Source organism: Myotis lucifugus, unplaced genomic scaffold (assembly GCF_000147115.1).
Source record: "Myotis lucifugus unplaced genomic scaffold, Myoluc2.0 scaffold_65, whole genome shotgun sequence".
NCBI classification, from domain to species: Eukaryota; Metazoa; Chordata; class Mammalia; order Chiroptera; family Vespertilionidae; genus Myotis; species Myotis lucifugus.
The window spans coordinates 2,912,255-2,924,779 of record NW_005871113.1 but is presented as its reverse complement, the minus strand read 5'-3'; the positions used below and the strand labels follow the sequence as shown (position 1 = coordinate 2,924,779).

Sequence of the window (12,525 nt, the reverse complement as noted above, 5' to 3'; positions counted from 1 at the left end):
TTCATCACAGTACAGGAAAAGACACTGCAGAGTAACATGGACCCAGGAAGCAAATCTCATAGCCACGAAAAAATCACTCCGAATAGGCAAAAAGATGAAGACTTACAAGTTAAGACGGGGGGAATGATTTCACCTACAGTCTCTATGTCTAGAGAAAACAGACACTGGTGTTAATTTGCCTCACAGAACTGACATTAAGCTAAAAAGATTATTATCCTTACAAAGACAAAAAAGCAATACAAACTGGAAGACTGGAAATCTCCCGAGCAGACTACTTTTCAATTGATTCTTTATCGGTGTTGATTATTTTAGTCCCCTGCACATACAAACGTACATGGCTGTGGTGAAGAAGGCTCTAAAGTACAGCAAATGCCACTAGTATCTGACAGGGTCGGGAAATTAGGCGTTCCATTGAATCAAACAAACACTCCCACAATCACACTTGAGTGACCAATTCTGAAAACATTAGCATACAAGCGAACCACAGAAATATCCTTAAAGTTAGTTAGCTTTTCTTTGATGATAGGAAATGCATGTTTAAGATTCCATATCTTTATACACTCCAGCCATGATGAAAACTGCAAAATGCAAGGCATCTTTCCTGCAGCCAATAGCTTTGGATAAATCAGCTTTTAGGAAAGACAAAAATAAAAATTTACAAATGAAAAGGGGGATACACTGGAGGATATTCACCCACCCTAGGAAATGATTATGGATTTTTTTTCTTGCGGTTCTTTTAAAAAACAGTGTTCTTAGTCTAGCCTTGGAGAGGCCAGGAGTTACTGAATTCACATTCCCAAGAAGGCTGGACTTCCTCACAGAACAACAGTTCTCTAAGTTGAATAGAGTTACTCAGGCACCTTGGTTCAAGTATTTACCCCTCCTCCATTTACTGTCTCTTAATTAAAACTAGAGTCAAGATTATCCCTAAAGGAAATAATGCTAGCATATTTTTGCATTTTATTAGACTTCTTTGTATTATTTACTACTATTAGCATGGCTCCCTTGCCATGTTTAGTAAAAATAGGAGCCACATATTTTTTTAAATATATTTTATTGATTTTTTTACAGAGAGGAAGGGAGAGGGATAGAGAGTTAGGAACAACAATGAGAGAGAAACATCGATCAGCTGCCTCCTGCACACACCCTACTGGGGATGTGCCCACAACCAAGGTACATGCCCTTGACCAGAATCTAACCTGGGACCCTTCGGTCCACAGGCTGACGCTCTATCCACTGAGCCAAACCGGTTAGGGCTAGGAGCCGCATATTTAATTTTAAATTTTCTAGTAGCTAGATGGAAAAGTACAAAGACATAAAATTAACTGTAATAACTTTTATTTTAAATGATACATTCGAAATATGATGCTTTCAACGTGTCACTAACATAAAAATGATTAATGGAATATCTTAACTTTTTTTCCATACTAGGTCTTCAAAATCAGATGCATATTTTACACTTACTGCACATCTCAGTTCAAACTAGCACACTCTAAGCGCTCAACAGCCGCACAGTCTTCAATGAATAGTAACTGTTCAAGTCACTGAAAGATTTTGGCTTAATGTAAGGTCAGTATGTAATAACAAAAGCCATCTATAAGTGGACCAAGCAGCCCACAGCCGGCGTGGCTCAGTGGTTGAGAGTCAACTTATGAACCAAGAGGTCAAGGTTCGAATCCCGGTCAGGACACACGCTTGGGTTGCAGGCTTGATTACCAGTGTGGGATGTGCAGGAGGCAGCTGATCAACGACTCTCTCATCATTGATGTTTCTATCTTTCTCTCCCTCTCCCTTCCTCTCTGAAATCAATACAAATATTTTTTTAAGTGGAACAAGCAGACTTATAAAAGGGGGAGAGCCAGTTCCCTGAAAGCATAGGAGCAGAGTTCAGAGAGCATGTGCGGGGTCCTGTCGAGGAGACCACCCTATTGGAACACGGACGGTTACTTAACCATCCTGTGCCAAGCACTGTCCATACTATGGCAAAAACAAACTCATTTAATGCCCCGACAACTCATGGAGGCTGTTACTATTACATCTCCATTTACAGATAAGAAAACTGAGGCACCAGCAGTTAAGCAACTGCCCGAGATTACACAGCTAAGAAGTGGCAGAGCCGGGCTTCAAACTCAGGTAGTTTGATCCAAGCTCAGCTTCCTAGCCATTCAACTCTGCTGCTTCTCCATGTATTTATTTTTAAAATATGAGAATCAGTCATCAGGCCACATTGCTTTAACTATTTCTCTCTTAACCTAGGGCAGTGATTTTTCAAACTGGGTTGGGGGCAAAAAAGGACACAGGAAATGGAACTCCCGCCAGCCATCCCTTCTGCAAACAGAACAGCTGCATTTTATACATTAAAAGTGCCACTGAGTATTTCATTTGGGGGGAAAAAAATGGGTGAAATCCATGAATCCAAATATGTTGTAATTATATTATCAGAATTCTAATTTTCTGAGCCTCTGTATCTCTTAAATCCCTTCCTTTAATGAAGTTCCTGGCCAGAAACTCATACCTATTTTTTTTGTTCTGAACTTAAAACAATTAAAAATAATCCTGGCAAGGGGAATTCATTTTATTTCCTCTTGCCGGGATTATTGTTACGTCTACCTAATGGCCATCTCTGATGCTCCTGTCCCTCCAATCCCCATTCCTCTTTTGCTCTTTGGTTCTTCTCCTAAACTAGTGGTCGGCAAACTCATTAGTCAGCAGAGCCAAATATCAACAGTACAATGATTGAAATTTCTGTTGAGAGCCACATTTTTTAAACTTAAACTATATAGGTAGGTACATTGTTATTAACTTAATTAGGGTACTCCCAAGGCTTAGGAAGAGCCACACTCAAGGGGACAAAGAGCCGCATGTGGCTCGAGAGCCGCAGTTTGCTGACCACGGTCCTCAACCCAAGGTGATCAATGTCAGGCTCCGCCTTGAAATCCTTCCACGGCTTTCCATCTCACGGCTGCGTTTTATTCCCCAAGGAATTCAGAGAGGATTTACTAGAAAACTAAAATAACTGTGAAACACTGAGTTCAGCATTTTTTTCCTAACCTATAGAACTTGCAAGGGCGTTTCCCAAATCGTGGACCACGGCCCCTCTTCTGCCACTACACATCCCTGGGAATTAGAATGGTGGAGTCAGCCTGCCTGGGTGTGAGCCAGCCCAGGGAAAGCGGGCAGGGCAGCCTGAACTGTGGTCCCACATCCGTAAAACAGGGACAGCAGGAGAGCCACCTTCCAGGCTTGTTATGAGAATTAAATAGTTGACACATGGAAGGTGCTCGGCACAACAGGTAGCACATTACCAGTAACGGGTGGCGGTTGTTTTCATTATTTTGGTGACACATTTTGGAAACGATCTCCTACAGGATCTGGCTAAAATTCCCTATCCAGATACACTCAAACCTTCTAACGCGGACTCCTCCCAGCCCTTCCACACTCCTGTCCTCCCCGCCATGACCCCTCCACGCACACACACACACAAACGGATCGGTGCAAACTGAACTCTGCCCTTCCCTGAAAATTCCATGGGCTTTCCTGTTTCTGTACCTCGGTACGGACTGTTCCCTTTGCTTTGCTGCTTGTTTGTCCTCTTCTCTAAACCCTGGGGTTTCTGGGAGCAGGGACCCTATTATATTCCGCTTCCCTGGGCGGGACTGTATGTGCTGACCTAGGAACCAGGCCTGGGCCATCTGGATGCCATTTGACACGGCAGCACACCAGTGCATTCAGAACCAGACTTGACCCTCAAAAAGCTTCCCCCGTGGACACATGTCATTACACATCTGTCAAAATGCACAGGATGTACAACACCAAGAGGGAACCCTAAGGGGCTCAGCTGGTTAGAGCATCATCCCAATACACCAAGGTTGCAGGTTCGATCCCTGGTTAGGGCACATGCAAGAAGCAACCAATGAATGCATCAATAAGTAGAACAAAAAAAAAATCAATGTTTCTCTCTCTCTCTCTCTCTCTCTCTCTCTCTCTCTCTCTCTCTTCTATTGTAAACTGTGGACTTTGAGGGAAAAGGATGCATTAATGTGGATTCATCAATTGTAACAAATGCTCCCTGTGATTCAGAATGTTGATGGCGGAGGAGAAGAGGAGGGCAGGTGGGGGCAGGTGGTACATGGAACTCTGCTTTCCAATTTTGTTGTAAACCTAAAACCGCATTAAAAAAAATAAAATTATCTGCTAAAATTAAGTGGCGAAACACAAACTGTAATTAATGCAGATCTAAAATTAAATCAAAATTAATTTTCCTTTCCTAATATAAAGCTATTACCGAGTTTAGGATACACCCAAACCACAGGGCAGTTCTACTGGCAAAAGGCAATACCCGCCCGAATCGGGTTTCCAAGCCTCATCAAGACCAAACGTGTTGTTATATTTTAGATGGATGTCCACTTTCTCCTCTGAAGCGCCAAAGGCTCTATTTGGAAACTGACCCCGATACAAAGTCAAGTGAGTGGAGCAGACCCCAGTCACCCCTCCGACTTGGGCTTCGGAGTGGAGGGTGCATTCCTCCTCCAGGTGTGGATGCACAAAAGAGGAACAAAGTACCGGACTGCTCTAGCTCACCCTTCAGTTCAGAAGTAGCTACCGGATTGTTTCTCAAAAGGCCATAGCTCAGACGCCATCTGTCACAGAACAAAAGCACACAATTAGAAAAGAAAGTGATGTGCTCTCATGCGGATAGGCCCGCTGGGGGCACGTCAAAATAAAGCCAGCACTAAGCGCGCACCACCCCTGAGCATTAGAGGATCAGTCACCCTGCCACACACACCTGACAGCAGAATGTGACTTCCCTGCTTTGGCCTTTGTGACAACACGGTTGTGGGATAATCCGGGCTTGACCTTTGCCCTCTCACCGCCAGGAACAATAGTTTGCGGAGAGTAATGACTACGAGTGTCCCTACGCATCTCCAGGCACGCCTCACCTTGCGCCTTCCGCTGGAGCTCTACCTGGTGATTGGCAGAGGTGGCTTTTCAGTCCCCAAGAATGTGCTGCCTTTTCACATCCTTGGATCTGCAAAAATCCAGTTCCCCACGCCCAGGGTGACCTCGCCTTCTCTTCCACCTGCTGATCTCCTCTGTCTCCTTCAAGTCCCTGCTCCTCCTTTCCCTGAGGCTTCCTCTCCCTGCCAGGGCTGCGGTGTCCAGCAGGGCAGGAGGGCACGGCTGCCCCTGCATTGCATCTGAGTGTGGATCACATTCGTTCGCAGCTGTTCGTGTAAATGTTGGACTCCCCTACTAGTCTGTGCACATCTTTTTTTAAAAATATATATATTTTTATTGATTACAGACAAGAAGGGAGAGGAAGAGAGAGAGAGAAACATCAATGATGAGAATCATTGATTGGCTGCCTCTCCTGCATGCCCCCTATTGGGGATGGAGCCCGAAAACCCGGGCATGTCCCCTGGCTGGAAATCAAACCGTGACCACCTGGTTCATAGGTCAATGCTCAACCACTGAGCCACACCAGGTGGGCAGTCTGTGCACATCTTAACAACAATGTCTGATGAGCGGCAGTTGCTCAAGATTTTCTTCATTGAAAAAGACTCTCAAATTGGAACAATCACATGTTATTATATTAGAGACATGTTATTATATTAGAGACAGCACTGCACATTTCCCCTACTGTACCTCTTTTAATATTGACAACGGCCCTAAGTAAAGTGAGGGTCATTATTCCCATTTTCCAGAAATGAAATAACTTTTCCAAGGTTACCTAACTAAAAAGCAACAGAACTATAAGTTGAACTCAAGTCCAAGACTCCAAAGGCTGCGCCTGTAACTACTTAGCCACAGGCTCTATGCCTCCCAATGCGCGTGAAGAATACTTAATTACTCTAATGTGACTTACTGGGAATACCATACTCAAAAGTAAAATCACTGCATATATTTTTAAATGATCTGTAACTAAATGTTTGCCAAGAATTTAGACCAGCTTCCTGCACAACTGATCTACAGCATTAAGGTTCTTCCTTTATATTCATGCACAGACCTATGTTTAAATATATATTTCCAGCCCTAGCCGGTTTGCCTTAGTGGATAGAGTGTCGGCCTGTGGACTGAAGAGTCCCAGGTTTGATTCCAGTTAAGGGCACATGCCTAGGCTTCGGGCTCAATCCCCAGTAAGGGGTCATGCAGGAGGCAGCCGATCAGTGATTCTCTCTCATCACTGATGTTTCTATCTCTCTCTCCCTCTCCCTTCCTCTCTAAAATCAATAAAAATATTTAAAAATAAATAAATAAGTTTACCCAAATGGGTTACTAATAAGCAAAAAAGAGTCAGCCATTGACCAACAAGGTCAGAACATGTTTATTCTAGTGTGTCAGCTACAGAGCTCGACATGTCTGCTGGGCAGGACGGGCTCCTACACAGGAGAATAAACTCCGAAGGAAGACCTGACCTCTGAAACCAGAGGATAAACATGAAGGCCAGCAGGAGGCAGAAGTGCTCAGGCAGAACAGCCCCTCGGGGGATAAGAGTCGGCCTGTGGAAGACGCCAAGGGGAGAAGACGACCTTTCGTGCGTGACCCCACATCCTATATGCACATGGAGAGAAGGTGGCTCGTGAGGGGCGGGGATCAAACACCATCCATCAATCACTTCCAACAGGCACCACCCCTCTTCTCCATCACCGTGAGGTCTTGGGCAAGGATGTCACAGGGCCTAGGAGTAGGGGTTGAATCTCAGGAGCTATAGTCATTTCAGCTCCAGCAACCGCTCAACCATTCCCTTACCCACCAGCCGGTATGACACATGGTTCTCAAGACAAATGCTGAGTGCGCTGCTCACCACGTCTCCTCTCCGGAGTGTCTGTAAGATTGGAAACCGCAGGGCCGGCTTGTTCGGAAGGACACGCTGCCCTGAGTAAGAGGCTCTCCTTAAGAGCAATGCCATGACTGACTGTACAGTCAACCTGGGTTTGCTTAAAGCCCAAAGAAGTCGCACAGACGGTACAAAGGAAACGAGAGTCAGGAGGAATCTTAAAGGGAACAAAACTCCATGTTCCACGCTCCTACAAAAAACCTCTCTGCTCACACTCACTCTAAATGCTTATTCTCTTTTTCTTCCCTTTGAAGAGGGAAACCGAGACACAAACGAGCAAAAAAGGAAGGCAGCTGCATCCCTCCATATGTGGGCGTTCTCGCCTTGACAGGCAGCCGGGATGCCACCCCAGCTACCCACTCCACCCTTGTACAGACAGAAAATGACTTTGGCGAGGAGAGCCTCTCATTTCCAACTCCCCCTAACCCTTGCCATCAGTGGAAACCAAAGGGAGGCCGTCACCCCCTGGGAGCTCTAGGTGTGTTCTTGATTCTCTCCACTGAAAGCTGTAAGATCGAGCCCCTGCTAATATAACATGATTCTTCTAAACACCAGGCTGAGGCGGAAAGGCAAGGCAGGTGCAGAGACTGGTGGAGGTCCCCTGGGTGAGTTCTCGCTCGCGCACCCGCCACACTCACACCCTTACCTCCCGCAGCTCCAGCCTCTGGGCCACAGCCTCCAGGCACTCCTGCCCGGTGCTTTCCACCGACAGCGTGCACTCGATGACATTGCTGTCCAGCAGGCGGATGCGGGTGACGAAGCAGTTCTTGCTCAAGACGTTGTAGCGCCGTGTCCGGCGGAGCTTCAGGCCGAAAGGCATGGCTCTGGCCCTCGGGTGTCGCCCTCCTCTCCTGGCGCCCACGTCCCTGAGATGGCCTTAGCAGTTTCGGGACCCGGCGATGGCACTACCAGCCGTGCTCCTCCAGACACGGGAGAAGGTGTCCATGCCCGGGGTGGCACGCTGCAGGGTCGCTGCAAACAGAAAAGGATCGAGGTCATTCGTGGAGGGGAAGCTGTAGGTGATACGGCACAGTTTTTCACATGCACAGACGCCCTCTTCCCCCGGATCAACATCCAGATTCCAGAACCTGCAAGACACCTGGGAGAGCCCCTGCACTTTATCTTATCTTGCAAGGGTGACATGATAAACTCCTCGGTTAGAGCCGAAGAAATGGAGATTCAGAGAGATGAAAAGAACTCATCCAAGCACTGGCCAGTGGCTCAGTCGGTTGGAGCTTCATCCCGTACACCAAAAAGGTTTCAGGTCCGATCCCCAGTCAGGGCGCATACCTAGGTTGTGGGTTCGATCACCGGTTGGAGCGCGTACTGGAGGCAACCAAGATGTTTCTCTCTTACACTGATGTTTCCCTCTCTCTCCCTCTCTCTCTAAAATCAATAAATATATCCTGAGGTGCAAATTAACTAACTAATTAATTAAATAAAGGAACTCATACATGGCAAAGAATTCACACCAACGTCTATGCAACCTCAACTCACATGCTTTTTTTCACTGTACAATCCTGTCTGCCCGAGAGAGCAATCGGAGTGGAATCAACACTGTTTCTTTAACTTCTAAATATATATTATCTCATTTCAACCCCATGAACAACCCTGTGGTGTAGATTTTATGATCCCTGTTTTGCAGAGAGAAAAAGCAAGGTTTTTGTTGGTTTACCAAAGATCCACTGATCCCGAAATTAAAATCTGCCTCTCTACTTTCAGTAACATGATTTGCCTTTGTTTTTATTTCAATATTTTATCACTTATTTTCTTGTTTATTTACTGAGAAAGGATAATAGAATGTGGAGGAAATACACAATTAATACAGTTGGCAACTTCCTACTTTTAAAAAAAACATTTTTAAATATATGAATTCTTTAATGTGCTTGTCCTTTTTTACCAAATATTTAGACAGTTAGATATGGGGAACCACCCTATCATCATTTTGTCCTTTTACAAAATGCTTGATGCAAAAGCCCTGGGACCAAATTACCGATAATTTAACTTACTAAAAACGAGATTTCCTGACACCCTGGTGGTCCACCAAATGCCAGCGATGACATCATTGCCATGGAGAACCCAACAATAAAACAACGTCCCACCCTGAGCCAGCAACGCTCTCACGGGGAGGCTCATACCTTCCAAAGAAGCCAGAGATGGCCAGACAGCCCCTCTGTTCAACCTCCTGCTCTCCATATCCAGCTCACAGGACCATCTCCTGTTCCCATGATCCCTCTGTTAACCTGATTCCCTGCGTCGGGCAGTTCAGCCAGCCTTCAAACCCTTCATCCATAGAATTACCTCTGAGCCCCGCTGACACTTGAATGGACAAGTATGAATAACTACTTGCAGGAATTCTTGAACTAATAAATAAAATGGGCCCGGCGGTGTGGCTGTGTTTGAGCATCAACCCATGAACCAGGAGGTCACATGGCCAGGTTGTGGGCTTGATCCCCAGTAGAGGGCGTGCAGAAGGCAGCCAAGCGATGATTCTCTCTCATCATTGATGTTTTTATCTCTCCCTCTCCCTACCTCTCTGAAATCAACAAAAACATAGAAAAAATAACTAGATAAATAAATGAAATGGCTTCAACATTTAGCAACCACTCCGTGTCAGTACCCCGGGCCTCATGAAGATTGTCAGAGCATAAACCTACAACACAGCAAAACACACTCCCCACACTCCCTCAGCCGGTCTTTGATGCCTGCCCTCGGCACATTCCTTAGCATGACAGGGATATGTTTTACGATGGCTTAAAATATACATGCCAGTAGAGTCTGTGACTTGGTAAAATAGATTAACATTTCTAAATCACTTTATGTTGGCAGAGTATCATGTTTACTTCCAAGGTAGGCCAACCTGATGAGCTCCTGATATCTACAGAAAGGAGGATGGAGGGACCCGCCCAGAAAAGACAAAAAGAGAGCCAGAATTCAAATACAGAGCCCTGAAGAGTTTACTACTCACGCATTCCCACAACTTGTTGAAACACAGGGCACAGAACACCAAGCTTCAATTCCTATATTAGCTGGGGAGCCTCACACAGAGGAAAATATTTGCTCTGTGGGCACAAGCCACATAGCTAATCCTGGGCCCGGCACTTTACAATTTGGGTGTGTCTCGTCTTAAACACCGATGAAGGAATGTGGCTGGCTTGGTGCACATGTATCCCAGCCACTATTAAAAACAACCCTTGCTACCTATTCTGTGGGATTCTGTCCAAAACGCAGTTAGTGGGGCAAAAAGTAAGCTGCACAAAAACAGTTTTGATAATACATGAACAAAACAAAAAAAAACACAGAAATGGGAAAGAAGATAAGTTCACCAAAGCGATGAACTGTTATCTCGGGACTACACAGTGGCGACATTAAATAGAACTCTCGCTTTATAGTTTATAGACTTCTAAACTGTTCTAACATTTTATAGCTGCCTTATCTTATTGTTGCAAACAAAGAGTAAAGCGCATTCGATACTGAAAATGGTATCTCAGGAACAACATCAGACAACCTGCCAAGATATCTCCTACACAATACCTGACTATGTTAAGTTTTCCACAACATTTTAAATCTTCAATTTGCAAGAAACTTCCCTGGTAAGGTAGCAACAAAAAGGTTATCAGAAAACTGGCCCGGTCCTTCTAAAGGTCAATGTCATGAAACAAAAACTGAGCAGGTGGGATTGGAAGGCGGCTGCTCTAGGGTAAAAGAGGTTTAGGGGGTGGGGGGGCACCCAGTGCAGTATACAGATCTTGTACCATAGAAACCCACACCTGAAACCTGTGATCATATTAACCAATGTCACCCCAATACATTTCATTTGAAAAGGAAAAAAAGAGAGAGAGATTTAGGAGTTAGAAAAACAAAATGCAAGGTGTGACCCTCCATCAAACCGAGGTGTGAAAAAAATAAATAAAAAGATGTGGACAATTAGGGAAATTTGAAATAGAGAACAGGAATTGGATATAATGTATTGTTGTTAAATTTCTTCCATTTTTTGTAGTGGAATTACGCTTATGCCGGTGAATGGCTTTAGGAGAGGCCAATGGATATAATGAGGGGTGAAATGTCACAACGGCTAAAAACAACACACGCACATAGGTACATACACACGTTCGGAGCTGAAACAAGGATGACAAAACATTAACAGCTGTTGAATCTAGGTGGTAGGTGTCCAGGTATCCATGGCACTATTCTTTTCGTTTTTCTGTGTATCTAACAATTTTCACAATCAAAAGGTTTAAAAAAAAAAAAGAAAGGCAACCCTCCACGCAGGTACTAAACAGATTCCAGCCACACCTACTCCTTGCGGCTCTGTTTCAGTGGCACTGCCTCTCCCCGTGGACTTCTCTGATCCTGCCCTCAGATCACCTTGGCCGAACTCCCACAGTCATTTTCATGCTTATTTAACAGAGCAAACTGATTTATGTCAGAAGTATCCACACATCTTGACTCTAAACTCCTTCAAAGCTAGAAGCAGGTTTCCTCGATCTTTAAGACCCACACCACTGACCTCAATGAAAAGCTCGCGGCATTTACAGCCAGAACTGTGTGCTCACAGAGCTGGGCTTCTGGAAAGAACTCCCAGGCTGTCATTTACGACATTCCTTACCTTCAGGAAGGGCTACACCTGAAGTATCCCAGGTAAACAATCTGTGTGACACTAATCTGTAACGAGAGGGAGGTCAGAGATGACCGCCCAGTCCCTTTCAGTCTGAGCATTTTAAGAGTCTATGAATCACCTCGCATATTTAAGCTCCTGAAAATGCCGCAGCATCTGTCACTCTCCACCTCTGAACTCTCCGGAGGAGAATATAGTTCTACCTTAAACACAAGCCAGCTCCCTGCTGTATTTTAAGCCCAATTCCTCTGCTTTGTCCTTGAAAGACAGAGAGACAAGGACTCTGATATCCCACCATACAAAAGAATCGACATGAAGTCTACTAGCGAGTCCTGTGTTACACAGCCTGGCTCCTGGGGCCTTTCTCACTTTCTCCATGTGGTTCGCTGGGGACTCAACACATGAACATTATAAAGCCTAGATCCAGCCCGGCCCAAGTGGCTCAGTTGGTTGAGCATTGTCCTCCTGTTGCTGGTTCAATTCCTGGTCAGGACACATACCTAGATTGTGGGTTGGATGGGTTGGATCCCATGTATGGGTGTATACAGAAAGTCTCTTTTCTTTCTTTCTCTTTCTCTCTCTCTCTCTCTCTCTCTCTCTCTCTCTCTCTCTCTCTCTCTCCTTCCTCTAAGAATGTCCTCGGTTGAAAATTAAACATAAAGAAATAAAATAAAACCTAGAACTAAATGCCATACTCTCACAGAAAGGTCACATGGTCATGACACTTCAGATTTTCCTGATGAAACTGGCTTTTCAAAAGAGATCAAGTTAGGCAGTTGTCTTTCTATTTACTACAAGGTGTTTCTTAAAACAGAAAGCTCTTTTAAAAATAAACACTCATCTAAAATACAGAATTTTCTTGATCCACTCGTAAAGAACATATCTAATACATGATATGAGCTGCAATTGTTGCTAATACCCAATCATGAAGGTTAAACAAGTCTCTTTTGTTACTATCGATGGTAAAACTAACAGTAAAGACTAATTTATTCGAATTTTAAAATATAATCTATTAATCCCTTTTTCTTAGATGCATCTTAGAAAGAAAAGTAAGAGAGTTAGATGCCAG

General features: G+C 44.7%; 1 protein-coding gene across 1 annotated transcript in view; it reads right to left on the bottom strand.

The window, feature by feature from the left end:
• PTPN14 (protein tyrosine phosphatase, non-receptor type 14) overlaps positions 1 to 12,525 on the bottom strand; it is a 101,851-nt gene that overhangs the window by 84,234 nt on the left and 5,092 nt on the right. The window contains 1 exon segment of the mRNA XM_023754754.1: positions 7,485 to 7,810. Coding sequence (XP_023610522.1) covers positions 7,485 to 7,658 — 174 coding nt within the window. The 5' untranslated portion in view covers positions 7,659 to 7,810.